The following is a 26134-nucleotide window of genomic DNA, read 5'->3' on the forward strand; positions in this document are numbered from 1 at the left end:
CCCGCCCTGGGCACCGCACCCAAACCGACAGACCACGCACGCAACCTGGGCTTCATCCTGGACTCCTCCCTCTCCATGACCAGACAAGTCAACGCCGTCTCCTCGTCATGCTTCAACATCCTGCGCATGCTACGTAAGATCTTCCAGTGGATCCCCACCGAGACGAGGAAGACGGTCACCCAAGCCCTCGTCACCAGCCGTCTGGACTACGGCAACGCCCTCTACGCCGGAACCACTGCAAAACTCCAGAAGAGACTCCAGCGGATCCAGAACGCCTCGGCGAGACTCATCCTCGACATCCCCCGACGCAGCCACATCTCCGGACACCTGAGAGACCTGCACTGGCTCCCGGTCAACAAGAGAATCACCTTCCGACTCCTCACCCACGCACACAAAGCCCTACACGACCAAGGCCCGAGCTACCTCAACAACCGGATCAACTTCTACACTCCCAAGCGCCTCCTCAGATCTACCAACCACGCCCTCGCCGCCGTCCCCCGCATCCGAAGAGCGACAGCAGGAGGAAGATCCTTCTCCCACCTGGCCGCCAAGACCTGGAACTCACTTCCGACCAACCTGCGCCTGACCCAAGACCACCTCTCCTTCAGGAAGAAGCTCAAGACCTGGCTGTTCGAGCAGTAGCGGCACCCCCCCCCCCTCCCAGCGCCTTGAGACCCTACGGGTGAGTAGTGCGCTCTACAAATGACCTGATTGATTGATTGATTATCTACTTAGATACAGTAAGAGACCCTATTTGCTCACCTTAATACCAATCCATACATCACAAAATGCACGTTCAGAAAGTTCCAGTGGTTCTCAACAATCTAGCCTACAAAAGTTTTTTTTCTCTGAAGGCAGCATACAATGCACAACTGAGTGCAGCACTTTCACAGTGTTACTGGCAAGCCCTTCTGTGCTGGGTAAATGATCTTGATGGCACTTTCTTTGGGCTATTCATGGCACTTTTAAGCTTAACACATTCTTACCAATCCGTAACATTCTAAAGCTGAATGTTGTAACCTGAAAAGTTGGTTCAGGTCCAGACATGGTATCTTTGGAAGTGGTGTGGCCAAGTGACTGAGCAGCGGGTGCAGCCTTGTCCCAATTTGCATTTCTACAAAATCACATCTATGGATCGGTCATAAAATGTAGCGCTTTTGTTGTGTGCCTTAAAATCATGATTAGAATAGGAAACCCAGAGTTAGGGCTCCTAACCACTTTGCACTTTTGCGGAGTGAGTATTTCCCAGCTGTATGCTCTTGCCGTTTAGTACACCATGAAGTCTGACCAAAGTCTCTGGTCCAATTGCTAGGCAAGTAGGCCTTGTTTCTATGCAATTCGTTCAATATGTTGAACTGAGACCATCCTCCTTTTGCTATGCTGTTAACACACAGGTCAGGCCCCGCATAAAGAAGACGTGCTCCATGGGCTGCATCCTAATGAATAATAATGCTGTATTCACTTTATGAATAGAGAAGCAGATTGCTGCCGGGTGACTGGTTGCTCATGACTGGACTACCCTGAACAAAGATCTCTACTGGGGCGTAAGCCCGATTAGAGAAAAAATGCAGGAACATCTAAACACCGTTGGGTCCCTTTAAAAGGGGGGTCACATTAGCAGAGGATGAGGATTCAAGATAACACGGGTTAGGTGAATAGAAGGACACCACCCCGAGAAACACCTCTGCTCCTGTTCCATAGCCGTTTCTTAGGGAGAAAGGGGCCTGGTGCAGACCACTTAACCATCTCCAAATAGTTTGTATCTTCCTTTGCCAGGCAATATTGATTCAGATCGAATAAAATCTATCTTTTTCAGTATAAGGCCATCTAACAAATAGTGGGAAATTCCCTTTAATATGAGTCTGGCTCTTTAAAAATAATGTTTTCTTACTGAAGGCTTTCTTTAAGGACTAATACAATTGTATATTTAAAGTTATTTTCTCCTTTCACCTGTCAGTGTGTGTCACTCGGATGTACGTCATTACGACGCACACTTTTACAACGCGTTACATTACAACGCGGTTGTAACAACACAAGTCGTTACAACGACTTGCGTTGGGGGTCGCAAATTAAAAAAATTTAATTAACTATTCCAACACCAGTCCCCGTGGATAGTAGGGAAGGTGTTGGGATAGTAAATTAAATGATGTACTATCCTTGAGCGCCCCCCAGCGCAATTCGTTGTAACAACTTTCGTTGTTATGACCGCATCGTAATGGAACGGCGTTGTAAAGGTTGCGTCGTAAACGTCGCATACCGTGTCACTCTGTAGATAAAACCCTTCAAGGCAAGGTGCGAGAAGATGGACTAGTCAGCATACCATATGAGATCAGAAGGAAACAACTGTTTAGTTTGGATCCCCTGCAGCTTTGATTTCTGAACACTTACGTAGTCTTAGCCATAGAATATTCTTAGAAATATTGTTCCAAGTTCTGCAAGTTACTTAGCAGTAAAGTCCTGCACAGTTTGAATGAGGCAATAGCAATTACTGGTTCATCTTCCAAATTAGCAAAATGAAAGGAACAAAGAGTAGAGTTATGATTTGTTAGTAATTGAACATCATTGACTTCCGATCAAGTGATTCTGCCACTGTTCACTTTTCTGACCCACAGTTATAAGCCCATGCTGGTTGGCGTGGGCACATAATGAAGAGAATTGTCAATTATCAGCTGTTAAAGCTGAACGGCATAGGTTAATGTTGTTAGCAACCGAGCCTCGCGCTAAGAGAAAGTGTTTGGGTTCATTCAGCACAACTTGACATTTGAACGCAGTGACGCATAGCTGAACTGGGTCACCATGTTGCAGGCAACTCTGTTAATATTTCGTGTGGCGGGGGGGTTTGACACCCGTTCTGGCCCCCAGTCAAGAGTGTGCTCATGCAAGCAATAAAAAAACGGAATTGTGAAAATTCTGGTACCCCATAGATTTTAGTAGGTGGGGGATAAATTCCGCTCCACCGGCGGGGTTCAAGAGTTTTGGCATAACGCAGAGTTCCGGTCAGACTCCAACTGCTGCGTGGCAGAGTTTTTTCTTGCGCGTGGCCTGCCAACGGTATGTTGGTGAACATGTGTGAGATTTGTCGTCCCGAGCACCATTTTTGGGTGCAGGGAGGGCACCTGGCTAGATTTTCTCAACGTGGGCGGTCACGCCCGTTTACAGTGAGAAAGATGCCACTCAAGTAGAAAATCTACTTGAGCGGTAGCAAAGAAGCACTGTGCTCTGGCACGCCGTGTGGTGCAGTTCATGCAGATTTTGCAGTGCAGAATAAGCTCTCGTTGCTAAAAATCAGTGCAAACAGTGTGACGTGCCATATCCGCCCGCTCACGGAACTCCACGGAGTTCTCATATAATTCCGCAAGTTCCACCCACCCCATACGTTTTGCTGTAATACTCATATGGTGCTTATTGAATACAATGGCGTCATATTGAAAACACTTCAGCATGACACTGAAAACAAGTTGTTTTCTAAATGTGTCTAAATTACATGAAAACCACTGGCCTTAAATGAAAAAAGCTCCACACAATGTAGGCAAATATTTCCTTCTGAATTTGAAATAGTGGAAAATATCGCCACACCCCTGTGTGTGGGAACGGACCACAGGGTACGCTCGCCATACTGTGCTTGCTTGGAAAAAGAATCTGTCCTGTCAGCTTTGGCTGGCGGTTCACATCCCTGCTGCAGCCCACCCACGTCCAGTATTCGTCTGAATTCTTTCTGCGGCCTAGTGTTAGTTCTGCAGGACTCTGTGATCACAAGGTCACATCCTAGCTAGCTGTTCCTTCGGCACAGGAAGACCTACTATAAATATATGTCCTTCTCCTTGGTATGTGTTGGGCAGCAGGAAATGAGTTGATGTTATTTCCTTTTCGCCACAAAACCATAATATCGGACTCATTGTCCCTAAAATGACTGAAATGATCGTCTCCACGCAGTAATTATGAAAAGAGATACAGACTTTTTTTTGGGAGATACATCAGTCTTTAAGCGCCAGCCAATGTGAGTCAGTGTAACTGCTGCAATATTTATTCGCCATTTACCTGACGTCGGTCTTACAGCTGTCTAGCTCATGATTTCTTATGTTTTCTTTTGAAAATTTGGCAGCAAACGTCCTTTTACTGTCTACTGAGGCGGCCCTAATTGAAAACGTGGAAAAAAAGGGTCAATAAATTAAAGATTTCCCCACTGATAGCAAAAATATGCAAAGGGCACTGTTTGCAGAGTCGTTAAAAGCCTGGAATAAATGGCTTTTTGTGATGAAATGGAAAGCTCACCATAGACATAAGGAACTCTTTTCCTTTCCCCTTTAGTTTTTTTTTTTTAACGGCCAGTCTGAGATCTGGGGGAAAATGTGATTACCTCAGCATCCGCAATTCATCACCACAGTCTTCAGGCCTTAGGGCGCGGTTGCTGCTTTTTTGACAGAGCCTTCTGTCCTGCTTCCATGAAGATCCATTGGAAAAGGAAACCATTTTGTTGGCTAAACGTAGACTTTTTAAGCGCATGATGTGCCAAAATCATTGAGGGCCATGAGAACTGTGCGATTTTGCCATCATGGAGTTTTATGGCTAATAGCGGACATATTTTAACAAAAACAAACTGTTTCTAGCACAAATAGATCAAAAGTTGCTAAAACATGGCTATCTGTGTTTCGGCGAAGTAGTACTAATGAGGTTAAACGTTTGCCCAGACTGTTTTGGGATGTGTAAAAATGACAAAATAATTACATAGTACTTTGACAAAATGTGCAGCATTGTGCTTCATAATTTGCCTTTTCTCGCTGCATAATTGTGTCAACCCTGCCACCTAATTCTAGTAGCCCAGCCAATGCTGCCGGCTCTAGAGCTGGCCGTAGTTGTAGGCTACGCAGCTTGGGAAGTGTGTGTAGGGGCAAGAGAAGGAGCAAATGATGTAAACCTCCTGGTGCTCATCAGGCCATGTGTGGCCCGGGAGCATGGTAGGCACAGCCATGATGACGTGGATAAATGTTGTGCCAAAGAGTACATTTGGAAGCACATTGGACAAATCACATTGGTGAATTCCTTGTGGTGTTTAAAGACGACTTTACTGCCCTTATTATCAGTGGCCACTTATACCCGAAATTGCCCCTCTTGGAATCACCTGTGGTCCCCGTAATTTCAAGAGGTGAGGAGCGATTAACAGAGGTCACACATTTCTAGGGAGCAAAATGTGTGAATCGGAATTTGATGCGATTCCTGCATGAATTTACCTGGTGTTCCACCGGGAGACTGCGTACTTGGCGGTAGGGCCTGGTGACTCCTACCTTGTAACAGGCCCACTCTACACTTGTGTTTAGTGCCCATACGGTTAGACTGTAGCTTGAGGGTTTGTGTTGCATACATTTTTTTACAACTCTAATGGCAATTGTTGCATTTTGCCGACACCTCATTTAAAAGATCACAACGTCTCCTTTAAAAGTAATACCCCTGGGACCTAACAATACCTAATCAACGATAGCACAACTATTAATACCAACAACCATTGAATGAATTCACACACCCCCTCCCACTGAAGATCACACCTAACACCTGTTAATTTAATATACCATATTGAAACTGGAGTAAATGCATGGGATGGTTTCTTTAAGAGTGCGCAACGTATCCCAATAACCAACAATGACCCCTGAAAAGACCTCCAACAATCTTTCGTTCAGGAGTAGCACGCTTCCCGGGTAAAGCACTTCAACGCCTCATCAGGGGTAGTAACTGCTATATACATGCAATTACAATACAATTTGAAAACACCTTCAAACAGTAACATTGCTCAAAATGTGTTTAGCATTTCAAGACTTGCTCACAAATGTCTGCAGTTTGCCAAGCTGGGGCAATCTAGATAGTGTTCCATGTGGTGCCCCTAGAGCTCAGGGCTAGGATCCCTGGACTCGTGAGATGTTTGCAGGAACATTTTGCTAGTGGTATATTGCAGGGGGTGCATGCCGCCCCACCACTAGCTAAGCTTTTGAGGGCAAAACAAAGGCATGATAATAGGTGCAAAACAACAGTTGATGGACAGAATGCAGAACAATGTCATACATTCACCCCAGTACAGAGATCTGGGCCTAAATCCATCGTTTTTTTGCACTCAACACCACTCCAGTTCAGACATGGCGATATGCAAATCAGCCTTGACCCTGTGCCTCATGGGAACAGTCCAGCCCGAACTGCCAAGCCATGTCTTCTAAAGAACGGTGATGGATTAAACCCAGATCTTTTGACTGGGTGTGAGTGTTTGATTGATTCAGATGCTCCGTCCATCACCACCCCCTTTTGTACTTATAATAGGTGCAACATGCATGGTTGCATTTTTTAATAAACCTGCTGTTGCTTCTGTTTCGGCAGTCATATCTACCCATGCCGTCCATTTCCACGTCTTAAAAAGTCAGCATTGTTAAGGGGATAATTAGGTTCCAGAAATGTCAATATTTGGGCTTAACTGAGAACAACATTGCTGAACAAAGTGAGGAAGTGGTAGGGAAGGAAGTGGGTCTCGTAAAATTAGGCGAGGAAAAGCCAGACGGAAGAGTTAACACATTGTTCAAGAAACCCACAGTAAAACTGCTCCTCGATACAAAAACCCAGAGCAGGCAGCACAGGCAAGGACATTTAGTTCGATCTATTGAAACCCGTGGCGTAAAGTAAGAATAATGAATTGATTAGGTGTTGCCATGTTTTACAGGTATAGCTTTCATTAAAAAAGTGTTACAAAAACTTGATAGCATGGCTAAGAAAAATATTTTATTTAAGAAAAGGGTTCGGTATTTTCTCTCTACAAGAGGTTTTATTTGGCTCTATAAAATCTTACATTGACATGTTGGAACCAGTTCATAGGGGATAGAGTGGAACGTTATGCCTTGCGTAAGATACACCTATCTACGTGTCTACAGTTTTACGTTTTTGGGAATTCACATTGAGCATCTTGGGTAAGGTAAACATCGCGAAATATGTGCAAATAAATGTAGGGTGTTCACACAGAATATTCTCATTTCTCTGTCACCTCACTATGCCTTGTACACCGGCTTCAACATTCTTCTCAGTTTGATACATTTTCCTGTCAAAAGTCACAATTTCTGATGTTCAAAGAGCCACTTCATACATACATCCTGTAAGTCCCGCAGGGTTGGTGTACTGGCGCTTTATTTTTCACTACTTTCATGTATAAGTAAGGTTGGTGTGCTGTGTGCATCTCTAAACATTGGTGAATTTCCTTATAAAAAAAAATTAAAAATAATAATTCAACGTTCCTTCTTCCTGGCGTGACGTCCTCATCCTTGCTCCGGTCTTCTCTGCGGGCAGGCAGGCAGGCAGGCTCCAGGAAACTGCAGGAACCGATCCTGGCGCTGCTCTCATGCAGCGAGCGGCTTCCCTCGCCGCTCCCGAGGGGACTGAAGCCCTATGCTGTCTCTAACCCGGCTATCTTAAAACAGCTGGATTAGAGAGTTGAACCCCTTCCATGCTGATGATGGCCCCGTCCGTCATGCATCACGGTGGGCGTGTGCTGATGACGGCTGGGGGCCGTCATGAACCCGCCCACTCATTAAAACGGCTGCACAGGCGCAGAATCGCGGCTGCGCCCAAGGGGTTAAAGTGTGCATGTATGGCTGCCCGTCGAAAGACTGGCGGCCAAAAAGACGTGCACACTTTAACTTAGGTGCCCTGCCTATCACTGCTTTCTGCTGCTGCCTGATTGGCGGCAGCAGCAGAAATCAGAAAGCCCCGCCCACCGTCCTCATTCTCAGCTCGAGGCAGGGGTTTGAAAAATAAAATGGTAAGGAATTAACTTTATTACCATTTTATTTTTCTCTCTTTGGGGGTAATTTTTTAGTGAGGCAACACCCCTCCACCTTAACGGTGGCGCCGCCCTGCATAGTTCTGGCCTGCATTAATTTACTCCCTTGTGCCACTGATTGTGCGATCTGCTGCCACTTTGGTCTACAATAAAGTAATATTCAAAGACCTATTGTGTATCTGTATGGCCTCCTACCTAAGCTTTCTCTTTTGAAAATTGTTACTCCTCATTGAAGAACATTTTCCTCTCTGCAGTATTGAGAGGCTTAGACTTCCATGGGGATGCGTTGTTAGAACCGCACCGTGTTACACTTATATATAAGCCACTAGTAGCGCCTTCAGGCTTGGTGTTGTCGGGTCGCAGGCCTGATCATACAGTGCAAGACACTTTGGGGACAAGCAACGTAAGCAAGCTGGCACCTACATTTGTAGTCAACAGGGTACCAAGAGTCGGAAGTTTTTAACAGACTTGCATTGGGCCCCGTGCCTGAGGTTGCAAGGTATGAGACACTCCTTCCAGGCGAGATGTGTACATCAGCTGATGGATCACTAAACACTGGCTCTGATAACATGCAAGATTGTTAGCACCCCTAACTGGATATACCAGCCCTTACCAATGCTTTTAAAGGATGCCAACGTCCTTTAGTAGCAGTAGTGCTGTAATGCATCAGTGCAGAACAAGTGTGAGGTACCTCTCGGGTTCTGGTGGGCTTTCCTCGGTGTCTCTGCAAGTGTCGGAGAGTACACTGTAGTGAGTGTTCTATGCCTTGCATTCTAGGGGTTGCTCTTAGATTATCAGATGAAGCCAGTGGCTGAGCTAGGTAACATCACAGCTCCTGCTGGGGTTTGTGTATTGCACATGCCTTCTTGAATAAACAAATTAAGTATATGTGCTGCACCCATCAATCCTTTTATGATGCGACTATGCGCTGTGGTCATGGGCTGCAGTTCTTCACATGTCAGCTCTGGCATTGAAGCCTTAGCCTGTGCATATTGGTTGGAGCCTGTGTGCAAAAACCCTTTAATCAATCCTGGCCACCGCTTTACCACATTGTGTGATTCTAGGCAATTCCTTTTTTTCCACAGTACTGCCTTCTCCTTCATCATTTCATGAGACCACCTTAAAATGTGTTAGATCACGGTGTGGGCTGTACAAACTCACTCGTACATGGATAGAAGACTATATATAATGTTAATAATAACACCCTAGGCAATATGAAAAGACACAAGACACCTGACTTTCCTCTTGGTTTACGAACCGCATCATCGCCAGGGCTGTGGTGGTTAATGAATATCTAGGACCCATTGCTTGCAATGATTGCCACTCAATGCAACAGAGTAATGTAATAAAATGAAATGCACCGCATTATACAGAAATACACTATTTTGAATTTTGTAGTCTCTTTTAAATATATATTATATATGTACTGAACTTTTGTTGCACAAATTAAATTGCAAAATATGTTGGTGGTACAGCTCTTGCTCATGCACTTTCTTAGAGCAAATTATGAGCAGGCACCTCTGCGTATGTCCCCACTCCCTCCAGTGCCAGGCCAAAGCCCTGAAGGCTGAGGTCAGTGCTGCTGCTCCTGGCGAAGCTGCACGAGACCGGTGCCAGTGAAATGTTCAAGCAAATGATTCTAACGCGAGTGTGATCTTAATAGGCATGCTTTAAAACCATTACCTTTGCATTATTTGTTTGGCAGCGGTGTCGGCCCCTAGCAACAGTCGGCCACCACCTTCCCAGCTTTACTGGGAAATGCCCAGTGCCAAACAGGATCAAAACAGGTCTGACTTGGACCACCAGATTGACGGTCCTGCTCTCAGCATTAGAATGAGCTGGCTAACTTAAGTATCTTTAAGCTATGTCCATTCATTATACAAGTGAATGTCCTGTTTCTGAAGGATACTTCTAACCTCAAGAGTCCACACCTTTAGGGTATTCCTCAAGCACCAGAATGGATCCAAGAGTTATTCGTAGCGGTGTTATGGTACTGTGCAGCTCCCTGGCGGCTTTGTTCTACCCTGAAAGTGATGGCGAAGGGCTACATACAAATTCCAACCATGTGCACTAAAGTCCTTTCCCTTCTTGCCGTGCCATCAAAGATGGATCCAGAGCTCCGCTTGTAATATCATCAGCTTGATTTTTTCAAATTCATATCTAGTTTGCAGGGTAACAATGTCCCCATCAAAGACTGCAGGATTCAAACCACAATGTGACTGTAAAAACTGATTTTGACAGTGGGCCCGCAGGAGGTACCCCTTTGGTCTTTGAGCTCAGGGCATGACCATAAGTCATGGGATGAGCATACCCCTATGCACCCGAAGATGATCTGGGACCGTTAGGCGAAGGTATACATTAAAGAACATCAAAAGTTGCACATAGAGCAAGTCCAAGGCAAGGACCACTTTCGCAACAGGTCATTTTCGAGGTCAAAGTCATTTGATAAGTCAAAGTCCAAGTGGAAATGTAAGAAGGCGAGTGGGGCTTAACCCCATCCCTACCACTGCTCTCTATCTAAATAGAAGCCACAAGGGCATCAACGTGCCACTCAACCTCTCTACTGATCCCCGATTGAGGAGGTGATCTTGCAGTTGATCCCAATGCACCCCGAGTTCCCCACCCATGCTGCAGCAGTTCAACAGCTTTAAGGCGTCCATCCTGCATATTTTTGCCACTCTTGCTTGCCTTTGGGCTCCAAGGATCTGCAGGGGTCTCTAATCAGGTTACTGCTGGCAGATATATCCTCAGTGCAGTCTGAGCCCCTAGAATCGGTTTTTGCTTCTGCATCAACTAAGGTGATGACTTCCATAGCGGCGCTAAGACCTGTGAAAGCCCGCCATCCCTGTCAACGATTCTGACCACCCAGAAATGACAATCGTGATGACAAGGGATGATTTACGCCCACATTATGATGACAGTTGATACATGGATTTATGGACGGCTTGATGCTTCCCCTGATGCAAGATTCCTTTTCTTTGTTTTGGCTGCCAAAGGATTTGAGTGCTTACTTTGCTGTGGTTATGAGACATGCTGCTGTAGTCATTGACCTACAACTGCATTGAATTTAAGGTAAAACAAATGTCTCTGCTGAAGTTCTGCAACCTGGGCCTGCCCTTATTCCCATTCAACGAAGCCTAAATTGTCACTCCGATGGGCACCTTCTTCTTGTCTGCAGATGAACAGGCAGGTGGCCAGATGCCACAGACTGGCACATGGTGACCATGCTTTTTTTACGCAGCACTATACTGCTGAGAGTTTGGCGGTTAATGCTTCTACCAGTAAGGCTAATACTAATTTGTTCCCCATGATTCTTCATTGTCAATGTTTGATGGGTGGGAATACCAGTTTTCCCCTACTTTGATGACTGGATACTGAAGGCGGCTCGCTACAGTCAGTCGTAAAACACCTTCAGACAACTGCGCACCGCCTCACTTCATTAGCGTTCTTGATCAATGAGACGACTTCCCAACTCCAAGCAACGAGTCCAGGACATTCAGGTTATGAGGACAATGTTTCAGCCTCCGTCTTAGACCTCAGTGAGAGCAGCTCTGAGATTTCTTGGCCTCATAGCCTCATGCATCCTGCAGGGCCACTTCGCCAGGTAACATATGCAAACTTTGCAGTGGGATCTGAAATCTGTGGGGCCAGTACCAAGGAAGCCTGTCTGATATCATCCAGATTTCCGAGGAGAATGCAGCCTGACCAGTGTTTGACTCCTTTCTCTATCCCACCCTAAGCTGACAGTGGTGATGACTGCAAACACAACAATGATGGACAGAATGTGGATCAATGTCACAAATTCACCCCAGTCCAAAGATCTGGGCCCAAATCCATCGTTTTTCCACTCCACACCACCCTGGGTTAGACAATGGCGATATGCAAATCAGCGCTGACCCTGTGCCCCATGGGAACAGTCCAGTCCGAACTACAAAAGCCATGTCCTTCCCAGAACGGAAACAAGCATCCGAGGACCGGCCCGGTTTTGAGGTAACACCTCTCATCAGCCCTGACTTCATCACAGCTGGTTTGGGAAGAGCATCAGGTGTAAATGAGGACAGTGGTTTCCAGCAGAATACTTAGTCCATATCAATCTTTTTGGAGCCACAGGCCATTCGCCTGGCATTGAAATTTTTCCTACAGTCCATTAAAAGGAGGCTGGTACAGGTTGTGCGGGACAAAACCACCATGTGGTCCTGCAACAAGCATGGATGAGTGGTGTTCTTGGAAACTGTGCAGGAGGCTGTCCACCTGTGGAAGTGGTTGGAACGTCAGGGCATCTCCCGTATTGTGAACCACCTGGTGGGATCATTGAATGCAAGGATGGACAAGCAGAGACTGCACTACTTGACAGATCATGAATGGAGCTGCACTCCAAGATGACAGAGGACATCTTCTGATCACGGAGAAATCCCTGGATAGTTCATTTTGTCACTTTCGAGAACCCGCAGTGTCCACTTTTTGGCACCTTGGGGTTCATGCAAATGTCCACCCTAGGAGATGTATTCGGACTGATGTGGAACACGGGCTCCTATTTGCCAGACAAACTCTGCCTCTCCTGCTTAGAGTTTTGAATAGTGCCAGGAACGATAGGGCCCAATTCATCATAGTGGCCCTGAATTGGTCCTGCAGAATGTAGCACTTATTTATTTATTTAGTTGGGCATTTGTAAAGCGCCTGGTTACGCCACTGGCGTGTCCCCGCGCTGTGATAAGTGAAATGGCTGCCCCCCCCCTCCCACAGAAGGCTACCTGCTGAAAAGGTGTGTTTTAAGTTTTTTCCTGAACAGAACTTCAGATCGTTCTAGTCGCAGTTCCAAAGGAAGAGCATACCAGCACCTGGGAGCGAGGTATCTAAAAGATCTGCCTCCCATACGCGCCTTCGATACTCTGGGGACCTTAAGCAGCCCAGTCTGCGAGGACCGCAGACTGCGTGTGGGCTCATAGTGGGTTACCAGGCTCTTGAGCGGGGCAGGCGCTTTACCGCTCAAAATGCGATGGCATGTAGTGAGGGCCTTGAACTCCACTCTCCTCTCAATGGGAAGCCAGTGGAGGGCCCGCAAAGCTGGTTTGGAGGATGACCTCCTAGGGAGCCTGAGTACAAGCCGCGCTGCAGCATTTTGAAGGACTTGCAGGCGACCCATGGCCTTGCCTGTGGCCCCCAAATAAAGCAAGTTCCCATAGTCAAGTCGTGAGGTGACGAGGGCATGCACCAGCGTCCTTCGAGCAGAAATCGGGAGAAGATCTAGCACTTTCCTTAAGGCTCTCAGGACACCGAAGCATACACCCGCCACCCGACTGACCTGGGGACCAAAGGCAAGATCTTTGTCCAGCCACACGCCAAGATTCCTGGCCTCACGGCAAGGAGCAGGGACTTCACCCAGACAGGGCGGCCACCACGCCGACGACCAGGCAGACGGCCCTCCCCCCACCACGAGCACCTCGGTCTTACTGCCGTTTAGTTTTAAGCAGTTTGCGGACATCCAGGCAGCAAGGTCTTGCATGCAATTCCTGAAGATGTCCGCTGCGAGGCCGGGTGCACGCGACAGGGAGATGACCAACCGCGTGTCGTCGGCGTAGGACACCAGGCGTAGCCCGTATCCCTCCACGATGGCCGCCAAGTGGGAGACATAGATATTAAATAAGGTTGGGCTCAGGGACGGGCCCTGAGGCACGCCCTGGCCCAACTCAATCTCCTTCGAGTAGCATTCACCCAGTCTGACTTGAAAACACCTGTCAGACAGGAAGGACCTGATCCAGCCAAGCGCTGCTCCTGTGACCCCACCTTTATTCAGACACTGTAGCAAGATGGAATGTGCTACAGTGTCGAATGCCGCGCTTAGGTCGAGTAAAATCAATGCCATGGTTTGGCCCTCGTCCACACCTTGTCGTAGCGCTTCAACCGCCACGAGGAGTGCCGATTCCGTCGAGTGACGGGGGCGGAAGCCAAATTGCGAGTCATGGAGTAGCGAAGCCGCCTCCTCGAACTGCATAAGTTGTACATTGGCTATTTTTTCCGCCACTTTTGCCATGTAGGGCAGGAGGGAGATTGGGCGAAGGTTGTCGAGTTTTTCAAAACTGACATTTGCTTTCTTCTGCAGGGGAAGTACCACTGCTTGCTTCCAAGCATTAGGGACAACCTGGGATTTAAAGGAGGTATCCAGTAAATGACGAACATAAGGCTCAAGTACTGGCAGGCTGCCCTTCAACCGACTAGGAGTGGTCGGGTCTCTTGGCGAGCCGGATTTTATCGACCCACAAATGCGGAGAAGTTCCTCAGTGGGGGGGTGACAAAGGTGGTTAAACGTTGTTCCCTTTTGGTTTTAGTGGCTTCCGGGTGTCTAGGACCGTTATCTGTCCGCTGAGGAAAGGAATTGTAGATGTTAATAACCTTGTTTGCAAAGAACTCAGCAATGCGGTCACAACCCTCCGTCGTACAAAGTTTTTTAGGCACCGCAGCGGGTTTCCCTACCGCAATGGACTTATAGATTGAGAAGAGTTCCTTGGTGGACTGTTCAGCTTCTTCAATCTTGTTGCAGTAGTACAATGATTTACCCTTCCTAATCAGTTTGTGGTAATTGCGCCTGCAATCTATGTACTCTGTTTTGGCGGGGGTCGAGTAGGCAATTCTCCATTGCCTTTCAGCACGTTTACATGCGGCTTTGGCCGTCCGCATGTCCTCATTATACCAAGGAGCCGATCTATGTGCTCGGCCCCCCGTTTTAACCACACCAAGTGGTGCCATCAGATCCAGGGCTTCCGTAATTCGTTGGTCTAAGTTAGAATTAATTTCATCTACCCCATCACCCCCAGGATGACCCTTCTCAGTTAGCGCCAGATTGAATTTGGCTTGGGAGAACGCCGCCCATCTCCGCCTAGGATGTTTGTCAGCGGGGGGGTCACTGGGGCGTGGTCCCTGCATTCCGATGGTAAATGGGATGAGGAGATGATCAGACCATGGGATGGGGATCGGAGTTTGGGCATCCACTTGGCTCCAGTTTGCAAAAACCGGATCAAGGAGGTGGCCCAGCTGGTGGGTAGGGTGCTGTACCTTCTGTTCAAACTGTAAACCTGCCATTATTTGACAGAAATCACTCGCCACCTTATCCGTAGGGGTATCTAAGTGCAAGTTAAGGTCACCTAAGACTAGGTATTTGTCCGTGCATAATGCAGCCTCTGTGACGCTTTCCACTAACTTCTCAATAAAAGCTGCAGTGGGGCCCGGAGGGCGATAAAGCAAAAGACCCTTCAGGGTAAGGTAGCCATTTATTGAGATAGAAAACGCACCTGCTTCACTATCATCAATCATAGTGCGTTCAAGCAGACATTGGTAATCTTGTTTAACAACAATGGCTATGCCACCCCCTCTCCCCCGTATTCTGTCTAGTCTTTGCAGACAGTAGCCCTCAGGGATGGCTTCAATAATCTCCGGCATGGAGTCTTGGTCTAGCCAAGTCTCCGTGAGGAAAAGCAGATCCCATTGCTTTCCGCTGAGGAGGTCATGGATGTCCTGAGAGTGTTTACGTAGGGAGCGTACGTTCAGTAAGCCGCATACCAGGGCCTGATGGCCTCTGATTTGAGCCTTTCCTGTGTTAAAGGTGAAGTTACAGTGGCTGCAGCCCGCGTAGTGTCCTGCCTCAATGCTGTGAGAGCAAGGTCCAGAAAGCTCACTGCGGAGGAGAAGAAGTTCATCTCGACTCCAGCTAGTGCGAAGTAGAGAAGGGGCAGGGGGACTGGCCCTGGGCCGCTGTCGGCCGCGGACGGGCGCAGACGGGCTTAACTCAGGCGCAACTCCGGCGCGCCTTCGTCGCGCCCGCTGCGCTCGTCCGCTGCGCTGCCTGCAACACATCCGCCTTATATCCCCCCCAGCGTCCCAACAACTAGAGCGCTGCTGGTATCTGCCGGAAGTGTCTGGCTCGGACCCTCCACGCCCTCTGCTCAAACGGTGCTAGTCACCGGCGTCAGAACGAGGCGGGAGGGAGGGGCGAGTCCAGCACTCCGTTGCTAGGCAGCAGCACCTGCTTGTATGCTTTGAGAGGCTCAGCCGAGCAAAATGCGGAAGTCACAGCAATCACGCAATGCAAAGCGGCTTACACGCGCTGGCTCACCACAGTGCCAGGTGAGGAGAAGAAGCTTTAAAAGTTTAAAATGAGCTCACACGCTAGGTCAACATGCGAGTGAAATGCGCTAGTGCGCTTCAGTAAAAAGCGGTAGGGACACTGCCACTGTCCACTTACCACACAAGGCGCCAGAATCCAGTGCCTTATATCCCCCCCAGCGTCCCAACAACTAGAGCGCTGCTGGTATCTGCCGGAAGTGTCTGGCTCGGACCCTCCACGCCCTCTGCTCAAACGGTGCTAGTCACCGGCGTCAGAACGAGGCGGGAGGGAGGGGCGAGTCCAGCACTCCGTTGTTAGGCAGCAGCACCTGCTTGTATGCTTTGAGAGGCTCAGCCGAGCAAAATGCGGAAGTCACAGCAATCACGCAATGCAAAGCGGCTTACACGCGCTGGCTCACCACAGTGCCAGGTGAGGAGAAGAAGCTTTAAAAGTTTAAAATGAGCTCACACGCTAGGTCAACATGCGAGTGAAATGCGCTAGTGCGCTTCAGTAAAAAGCGGTAGGGACACTGCCACTGCCCACTTACCACTTGGAAGTTCTGACCAAGTATGTTGGCCTCTGATCATGCTACCACTTCGGGAAGGTCTGCCACAACAGCAGGGCAGGGATTTCATTCCGAACCTGCATAATCTACACTTCCATGAGTGAAGATTAAGTGATGGCAGTTGACAGCTTTTGATTTGCCAACCGAAGTTGTGCATGTCATCCTGGCCGGTAGGGGCCAATCTACGAAGCCTATTTATGCCTGGTGCGGGTTTGGATGAATTTGTAGCTTGATGTGTAGTCTGTAGGACATACCATTTGCAAGCCAAGCTGTCAGTTGTTTCACTCGTTTTGTCTTTGGCCAATCCAGGTTTTGCAGTGGACACTATTAAAGGTTATTTATCAGCCCTTTTCGGCTTTTCTGCATTCACTGGACCAACTTTCCTTGTTTAACCCCTTCGCTGCGGCCGGGATTTTTTCGCTGTGCTGTAAACAAAAGAACAGGGCGGGGCATGACGGCTGGGGTTCGTCACCAGCATGGGAGGGGTTAAGTCACCTATCGTGGTGGGGTTTCCTAAAGGTTTAACACATGTGCTCCCTTCGAGCCGATTCAAAGCTGCTCTTTGCATCTTCTGACACTAAGGACTGCCTTCTTCGTCACAATCACTTTGTTGTTTGAGTGAGCTCCAGGCCTCACCTGTGCAATCGCCCCACACCACCTTTTTGCCATGCAAACTGGTGCAGAGGACCGGGTGGCCTTATTGCTGAAAGTCCTGGCTCCTTTTCATGTTGTGCAATCCATCACCCTCCCAATATTCTCCCTATTCAATATTGCTCCGTCTTACCCATCAATGGAGGAGAGGAGATTCTATTGGTTAGATCCCAAAAGAGGCTTAGGCTTTTACACCTATCACACTTTAGTAACATCATGTAGATGATCAGATGTTTGTGGGGTTCCCTGGGGCACAGTAAGGTAAGATGTGGTGCTGTAGGTAGGAAAAGAATCAGTCTAGGTGGATAGTCCTCTGTATTAAGATCTGCTATGCAATGGCAAAAAGCACAACCTTAAATACGTCCTAAAGTGCAACACAATTTTAATATGCATGTTTGGACATTTGGACCTCTATGCAAACACCACTTGCAAACCATCAAATAAATTACCTAAAAACTGCTTCGGACGTTATTTACAATACAATAGTTAAAAGCTAAAAAACAAGGATGTAGTCCACTAGCCCTAGTTTCAAAGGCTCAGTTTGGAATATAAAAATTGACAATGCATTAAGATAACTTGCAGCCACATATTTTGCATGTAAAAAATGGTAGTCAGGTGCCTAACACAGTGATGTCACTGAACTCTACTACCTCTGAACAATGTGGTAATATGTACTCAGTCATCTACCAGTCTAAGAAACCTCCAGCTTCAATTTGTGGTCTAAAACGGGAAAGGGGGAAGAAAATCAATCATATGCGCAAGAACTACTTCCATTCGTGGAGGAATTGTTTATCTGCATTTCCCACAGGGCTACGAAACTGCTGTTAGCTGACTTCTTTAGGGTCACCAGTTGTATCCAAATTGTAGGCTTTATCTTGATCTGAAGCATAGATCATTTACACTAACTCTGTCTTTAGTCACTGATGCTGCTGCTCCTCGGCCTGCCTCTTTTTCAGTACCCACTAGGATGTCTTTGGCATGTTCATGGAGGTGCTCAGGCATATCCTAATTTCTGGCTCTTCAGTATCAATTAATTTTGTACTTTTTTCTGTGACCTTTCTTCTTGGTACTTAGCCGTCCTTGGAATCTGCTGGCTCTCTGGATAGTTCTAAAACCCACCTTGCTGTGCCTATAAAAAACTTCAGCAATACTTGTCTGGGCAGAACAAATGAGCCAAGATTGCTCCAGCAAAGTGACACAAATATGTAGCTCATAAAATGATTTATACGGAGGATTAAGCATTTGTGGCACTTAAGGGGTGGTGGGCCTTCTTCAACCTAGATCACATGCTTTCATGGTTTCTGATGTCCCAGTCCCCAAAAGGGACACAACTAGCTGTCATGCATAGCTTTCGTCTGTCATCCAGCTCGGGTGAACTCCTGGTTGTCACCAGTTCCTAATAAATTGTAGGCTTGTATCTCTGCTCCAGCTGTACACCTTCCTTTTGAAGGGTAATATACGTGTTTGTTTGTACATCCGTTGTGTTAAAACATTTGCCAAGCTCCCCTGGATTGGCTCATCTCATTAATTCCCAGTGGCAGATGAGATAGTGTGTTGGGGATTTTTTAACCCCACCAATCTCCTCTACCGTTCTCTTCAATTCTTCACCTGTGGTGGTCTCAAGCTGGTGCCAGCATAGGTTGTGGATGGATTAGAAATGCACACCGGTGTAAGAGTGCTCCAAGAGGATAGCACCATCAGTGAAAACTAACTTAGCTGTGTACCCATTTCCTCACCTTTCCTGGACACCTCTTCACTCCCCGCTCACCACACCGGCTGTCTCCCATTTGGGGACGTACTTCACTCCTAGAATCTAGTTACCTGACCTCCAGACTCTGGAGTTAGGCTCTCAACATGGCTACTTGCTGTGGCTCATTTTATTGTGGAGTATGCTTTCTCCACCATCTAATGACTGTCTGGACTAGGTTTCAGTGTACCCACTACCAGTGGCTTTCCACCTCCCCACATAACTGCATGCCACACACACACCACACTCCTCACACTGTCCAGGTGTTCTGTGTGAAGTAGGTAATGAAGTTGCCAGCCACTGCCAGCGTTCTCCCTCACCAGAGGCACCCTTTACTTTCACAGCTCTCTTCTGCCATGCACATCTCCTTGTATTTAATAAAAAGGGCCCTGCTTGTTTCTTTGGGGTGTCACAGAGATCCAGTATGGTTTTAACCCTTTCGCTGCGGTGGCTATTCCGCCGCACTGCTAAGGGGCGGGGGGGCTGCGCGGCGCTCACACGCTGGTGACGGAACCGCTCCGTCACGCCCCTCGGGTGAGCTGTGCTTGTGACGTAACGGTTCCAGCATGGCCCCGCCCGCTCAAAAGAACGCGCCGCGAGCGGGCCGTGACGGAACCGTTCCGTCACCAGCACAGCCCACCCAAGGGGCCTGACGGAACGGTTCCGTCACCAGCGTGGGAGGGGTTAAAGCGGTCTCTTGTGAACATATTAAACAAGGGAACAGTTGTCTCTTGTCCCAAAAATGGCGAATCCTCCCTTGAGTGCTTTTATGTGGCAGCCTTGTGAACATCTGTGAAATATCTTTTATTGGAACGGTTTGTCAAGCCGGCATAAGTAACGCTGTATAGGATATGACTCCGTTTATATCATCTGTTTTTTGATGGAAAGAGTGTGTTGAAACCATGAAACATATATTTGTTTTAAACAGAAGAATATATATGTGCCCTGCTGAGGCATCCTTGTGTTATTGATAACCTTTATGAGGATGTAAATGCATTGACTGTGTTACTTATTGTTAAAGGTAATTATTGTATCTGTGGATTCCTTTGCGCCACCTTTTGATCCGATGCTTTAGGCCTTCAGTCCTGTCCGCCTTGGTAAACAATGGTGATTGAGTAACATCACTGTGCACGCGCTCACTGCAGCTAATGAGCAAAACGTTTATTAGTTAATATGCAATCGGCATCAATTTTTCATTTGCATTTATGCAGCGCTTAGTACCCCTGAAAAGGCGTTGAATTTTAATACAGTATTACCAGCACAGAACAGACCATGGTAGCTTATCCAGGCCTGGCCCAACCTAGAGAATTTTTACACAACTGTTCATATCCCTGATTAGCATCTTTAGCTTCCAGAGAGACATGTTTACTTATTTTTTTCTTGGTTCACAAATAGCTTCCATTACTCTTTATAAACACAGAATAATACACCTGTTACCAATTTTGGAATCATGAGCAGTTTTTATTGGTAAGAAATTAAGATTCTCATGTTCATTCATATGATGTACTTATATGGTTCCTGCTTTAGTGACCGTGCCAATTCTAGAATATTATCAGTTTTCGATTTTTTTTTTCTCTTTAGTAAAACGTATACTTCTAAGTAAATATTTTTAAGCAATGACACTTTCCTAAAGCAAAGTGTTGAAAAAGAGCACTTTATTGTACGAAAATAAGGATCTTGGATGAGTCAATTTATATATTTTGTAAAAAAGAGCAATACCAGTAATTTTCTTTAAAAAAAGGTCTGTGGTACTCTGTGTGGGTATTGTGATTTTGTAAAGTCATTCCTACCGAATTGAACAGTTGTATGTTGCTAACCTTGCCCGGTTCAATGGCTGCCTCTTGCAATACTTTTGTTCTGCTCAGACCCAGATATCTGTTTTGAATTCTCACTTGAGGATGTGGAAGATAATGTGAGTAAGGCTGGTAGATCCCCACAGAGTTTCTCCGCTGACATGAATAATCAAGCAGGGAGTACTGTGCACTAATCCTAATTAACTTTCCTTCTCGACCTCCAAGGTTCCCCAAGCAGAGATGTAGGGCCTTCATTAGGTCTGAAGAAATCCAGCTCATTAGAAAGTCTGCAGACAGCGGTGGCTGAGGTGACTTTGAACGGTGACATTCCTTTCCATCGTCCACGCCCACGTATAATCCGAGGACGCGGCTGCAACGAGAGTTTCAGAGCGGCCATTGATAAGTCCTACGATAAACCCTCTGTGGATGAAGACGATGAAGGCATGGAGACCTGTAAGTAATCGGCTGTCGCAAACAAAATGAGATACCTGGCTATGATTTGTATAAGAACATGTACAGTACCTCTATATTGTTGTTCAGCCTGCCACTGTCTTTGTGCCTCATCCTTGCTATGCGTACCGTGCTATGTTTTGACAAATTCCTTATTATATGAACTCTTAGTAGCCATCGGTCAAAGTTGGCTTGCTTCTGAAAGGTTTGGTCATATAAAGCCTGAACACTTAACAGGGTGTCTTCATTTTGAGAAGAGTAGAGCCCATGTTTTTTGGCCCATATTCTGGTTTCCCAGGTGCTGCATTCATACATTTTACATCTCGACTCTTTTACTCTTGCTTGACCATTCAAGCGCATGAATCAATTTTGCACACATCGTCTGTAAGTTTCAGAGTTTTTTCTTTATAACTTGATTTGGAAAACAATCAAAACAGAGTATTTAATTTTCTACTACATATTTTAGGTAGTTGTCACTTTACAATGCGACGTAACTTTGTGGGAGAGGTGCAGTGTTTATATATAAATGTATTATTAAATATGTTGCAAAGTGCTGACATACAATATGCTCGCAAGCATTCTTCGGATATATGCTCCGATTTATTTTTGTAGCTGAAATTTTAGCAACTACTAAAGATGTAAATTGAGCATAGAGGATGAAGGTAGTAGCACATAGTATCAACTTGAGGGCTTCAGGGGTTGAAGAAGCACACTGGTCTATGGGATGAATACAAACATCAGTTTATGCTGAAATGTAAAGGGAATTCTGAATCACAACACACTTGCAGATCAATATCAAGCTTAACACTTTTTGTGTGCGGATAAGCTCTTCTCTCACCAGGTGTAGCAGAGCAAGCTGCAGATGTTCTTATTTGTGCTACGCTGGAAAGTCAACCTTAGAGGAATAGTTACACTTACCTTTTACAGAACTTGCTTTTTACACACACCAACTATGCCCAGTTTTCCAGGTTACGCCTACCAGGCAGCATAGGCTGTCTGGTTGCAAAAGACCTCTTCTGAGATTACAGGGCGCTTTCAGCCCTCCCCTTGCTGACATTGAGTGACTTTATTGTTACTCTTATTTGCTGTCTTTTTATTCAAAGGTTTCGCTTTCTCTTCTTGTACATGTCCTTCTCCTGGAGCTTTGCATCCTAAAAATCGTTTTGCAACAAGGGTATTTTTGCTGGGGTTCTTCTAAAGAGCAGACTTTACAGGTTGTTTTTATTTTATCTCCTTTATTTCTCTCTCTGCATGAAAGCAGTAGCTTTGGCACACACCGGTTGTTGTGCTGCACTCACGTAGCGTGTGTCTGAAGCAGAAGGTGTACATAGTATGACACTTTGCTGGAGGCCCAGAAGTCTCTTCCGTGGCAAGCTGCAGAGAATCAAGTGGCAGAATCTTTTTGGAAAATAAATTGGGCCTAAGGATGTGTTTTCCTTTACATAATGACATTTTCTTGTACATTTAAAATTCTGTTCAGAATTTCAAATAGTATTTGAAAAATATGCCATGCAGTGCATAAAGACTGAAAACATTGAATCCAGTATGCTGTTTTGAGATACCATATGTTATGTTTGTTTTTGCACTGGTATTTTGAAATTCTTTTTTCTTTACTTTTTAAAACAATACTTTACAGACAAATATTGGCAAAGCCAACCGCGACACACTCGCATTATAAAGTCGAGACAGTTTGGCTTTGCCAATTCTCGTTACATGAGAGCTTTCCTTAAAAAACACTCTTTCAAATGAATTGACCTCCCTATTTCCAATTAGATCACAACATAATGAAGCACAGCGACGCTTGCTCTTCAGCAACCTTCATATCACTGAGGCCTGCACGCAGTGCTTCCATATTGTCTAATTTACTCCTGTCAGCCTTATAGGCTTAATTGAAACGGACCATTGGCTCATTATTTATACCATCCACATGCTTAGCTATGCTGTTCAGAGGTGACACTCTGCACTAAAACAGTAGCGTAGCAAGGACGCCATGGGGCCTGGTGCAAGCAAAGAAAATGGCCGCTTTGACTGCTTTTGCTGTAGTAAAATGTGGCCATTTTGTCACGATTCAGTGGGCCCCTGACTGCTCTGGGCCCTGGTGCCCCTGCACCTGCTGCACCAATGGTAGGTACGCTCCTGCACCAGAAGTTAAAAGCTGACAAAGGCACAGGAGCGTAATTTCAGGGGGGTGTTTGGGATGTTACACCTCCCCCCCCCCCCCCCAATAAATACATTTTCTGGTAATTAGTTGGGTACAGGTGCTTTCAGTCTGGTATAGGGAGGTGTGTGTCGGACTTCATTAGACAGTTTTACATACAGAGAGACAAAAACGCACACTCACACTCCCTCTCTGTTTTGAAAGGCTTCAAAAATGACCTTAGTTTACAAAATATTGCGTTTTCCCTCACTTAGTACCCCTACCAATTCACAATCCTCTCCCTTTCCACTGCCCCTAAAGCCCCTCTCATGCACCCTGCTAGTTGTATAATTTATTTTAACACTATATGCCAGCGTGAACTATTGGAAAATCTGAAACACCCCCCCATTGTGTTGTGGGCCTTGGGCCCACATGCTACTAGAATCACGACACAGACACTAGGTATGTGGTTAGTTAATTCTGGATCCGAGCATGTGCTGCATGCTGCACTCGGGTCCATTTATTGGCAGGATCCAGGGCTTTAAGTGGGCCGGGTCTCACCGGTGCTGAGCACCGACAGTTTTTTAAAGGAGACCTCGAAACGGGACTCTATCGGGCTCTATTTTGTGCCTTGGCACAGGCGATCCGTTTTTTCCGGACTGCAGTCAGGCACATCGATGTGCGCATGCTCACACTGCTCACTTTTCACTTCTCAGTAGTAAAGTTACGGCATGACCTCATACCAGGTGAACGTAGTAGGGGAAGGGAAATCCTTTAAAGAGTCTCATTTTCTCTCTGGATTTCCCTTCTCTTTTTGAAACTAATGAGCAGCAACATTGTCGCGGTGTCACCAAGGCTTTAAGTGGAAGATTTTTCATTATTATTTACAAGCCATAGTTGCTGCTTATTTATCTTATGCAACTAACAACCATTGACAAAACCAATAGTCCTGACTTGTTGTAGGTGTGATGTTACTTGTTGTATCATATATCTGGATGCAATGACAGAAACCGCAAAATACAAGTCGGGCGGCACACTATGCTGAGCATGGATTTTTAGCGTATGTGTTTTAAGCCATGCCCTTAATTATACTGTCCACACCCCCTTTGAGAGACCCAAGTTTTTTCATTCCACTTAAAGCCCTGGCAGGGTCACATCACTCGTGACGCCTGTGATGGATGGGTGTGGGGTGCATGTGTGTCCACTCCTAAGTGTCTGCTGAGACACTAGAACGTATCCAGCACAACACTCCACCCCCAATCTTACTGGCCAATCTACGCCCCTGCAAAGGCAACGTTTTAATCCCAGCCCCATCAGTAAAGACTGACCTTCATCTCTTATTGTATTGTAATTGCATTTATATGTACCCAAAGAGTGATAAATACGTCTGTAAAGTTTTGCTGCACTCATGAACAGTGCTTTAACCCCTTCGGCGCTGATGACGAGCTCAGCTCGTCATCAGTTGCACCGCTCGCACGCTGATGACGAGCTGAGCTCGTCATGTAACGCGGCTTTTTGACAAAAGCCGCGTAGCGCGAAAATCGCCGCTGCGCGCATGCGGTTAAATGAGCCGGCACTGTCCGGTACTGAATAACGCCACTTTTTATTTTGAGAGGGAGAGTACCAGCACTTCTCGAGAGAAATGTAATATTTTTAATTGGCGAGTACCGGCACTTCTCAGAACCAAGCAGGTATTCTGTTACAGAGTACCTGCACTTCCATTTTTCCATTTAAAGCACTGCTCATGAGACACTTAGATAATGCAGCCCCTGAGGTCCCAGATTTTGGGCTGTGTACCCAGTTTATTTAATTGTGATGTAAAGGTACATTATTTCAGTAAACGTGCAATAAGTGCCATGTTTGACAAAGATTGTGGGCCTGTGCACAAGGCTCTGTGAATCTGCAGCCCCGCCCTGCGATGCATATGTATGCTCGTGGAAATGTCAGCAGTGCATACAAATTGTTGCTCTTCTGCATCGCGCATTTTAGCAGGTGTGCCGAAACATTACCTTGGCGCTTTAATTAGAAAGCCCGGAGTCAGCAGCTCTAATAACTACGAGTTAATGATCAGCTGCGGCCCACGCTAATCAGCATTCATTTGCATTTACAGTTCTCCCCGTGACCCCCACCGCATGACCCAACATGTGGAATGTCATTAACATAAAAGCTTCGCTCGAGCGCTAACCTTGTCATTATTGAACTGTGCGAGGAACAGGACGGTTGAAGGAGCGCCCAGAGTGAATTAAAAGTAGTGAATGCGAAATTACTGCGACGGAGAGCTGAATTCAATTAGGTAACTCTTGCGCCATGTGCGCAGCATTGCTTTTAGTACTGATTACTAAAAACCAATCGGGGTAACCCCGGGCAGCATTGCTTAAAAAATATGAACAATTAAAAGTAGAAATGGAAAACGGACCTTCTCGGGCAGACCCCCAAACCCTGTACTTGTGCTGATTCAGAAGGCACCCGTGCATTGCTACTGACAATATTGCGCGTGTACACGTATCAGATGGGCCGGTAAGGTAAGGCCTTAAAGTGGGATGAAAAAAGTGTGTGTGGGGGGTCTCTCAAATGGGCGTGGTCGATATAATTACGGGCATGGCTTAAAACACCTAAGATAAAAATCTTCGCTTACCATAGTGTGCCGACCCACTGGTATTTTGCTGCTTCTGTCTTTGCATCTAGACATATAATACAACAAGTAACATTGCAACTACAACAAGCCAGGACTATTGGCTTTGATAATGGGTATTCGTTGTATAAGATTGGTATTGGCAATAATAATGTTTTACAGCCATACTGTACATCAGCGTGGATGCTTTGCAGTGCGGCTAAAACAAAATTTTAAAAGGGCTATGTAACAGCCAGGGCTATTTGGTGCTTTTTTTT

General features: G+C 46.4%; 1 protein-coding gene across 7 annotated transcripts in view; it reads left to right on the forward strand.

The window, feature by feature from the left end:
* Positions 1-26134, forward strand: part of PARD3 (par-3 family cell polarity regulator) — a 1362300-nt gene that overhangs the window by 783766 nt on the left and 552400 nt on the right. For all 7 annotated transcript variants that reach the window (XM_078663327.1, XM_078663329.1, XM_078663332.1 and 4 more), the window contains one exon: positions 20884-21111. In XM_078663327.1, the coding sequence (XP_078519453.1) occupies positions 20884-21111 (228 nt within the window). The remainder of the gene's footprint in view (positions 1-20883; positions 21112-26134) is intronic.

This window comes from Lissotriton helveticus, chromosome 10 (assembly GCF_964261635.1).
Source record: "Lissotriton helveticus chromosome 10, aLisHel1.1, whole genome shotgun sequence".
NCBI lineage: Eukaryota > Metazoa > Chordata > Amphibia > Caudata > Salamandridae > Lissotriton > Lissotriton helveticus.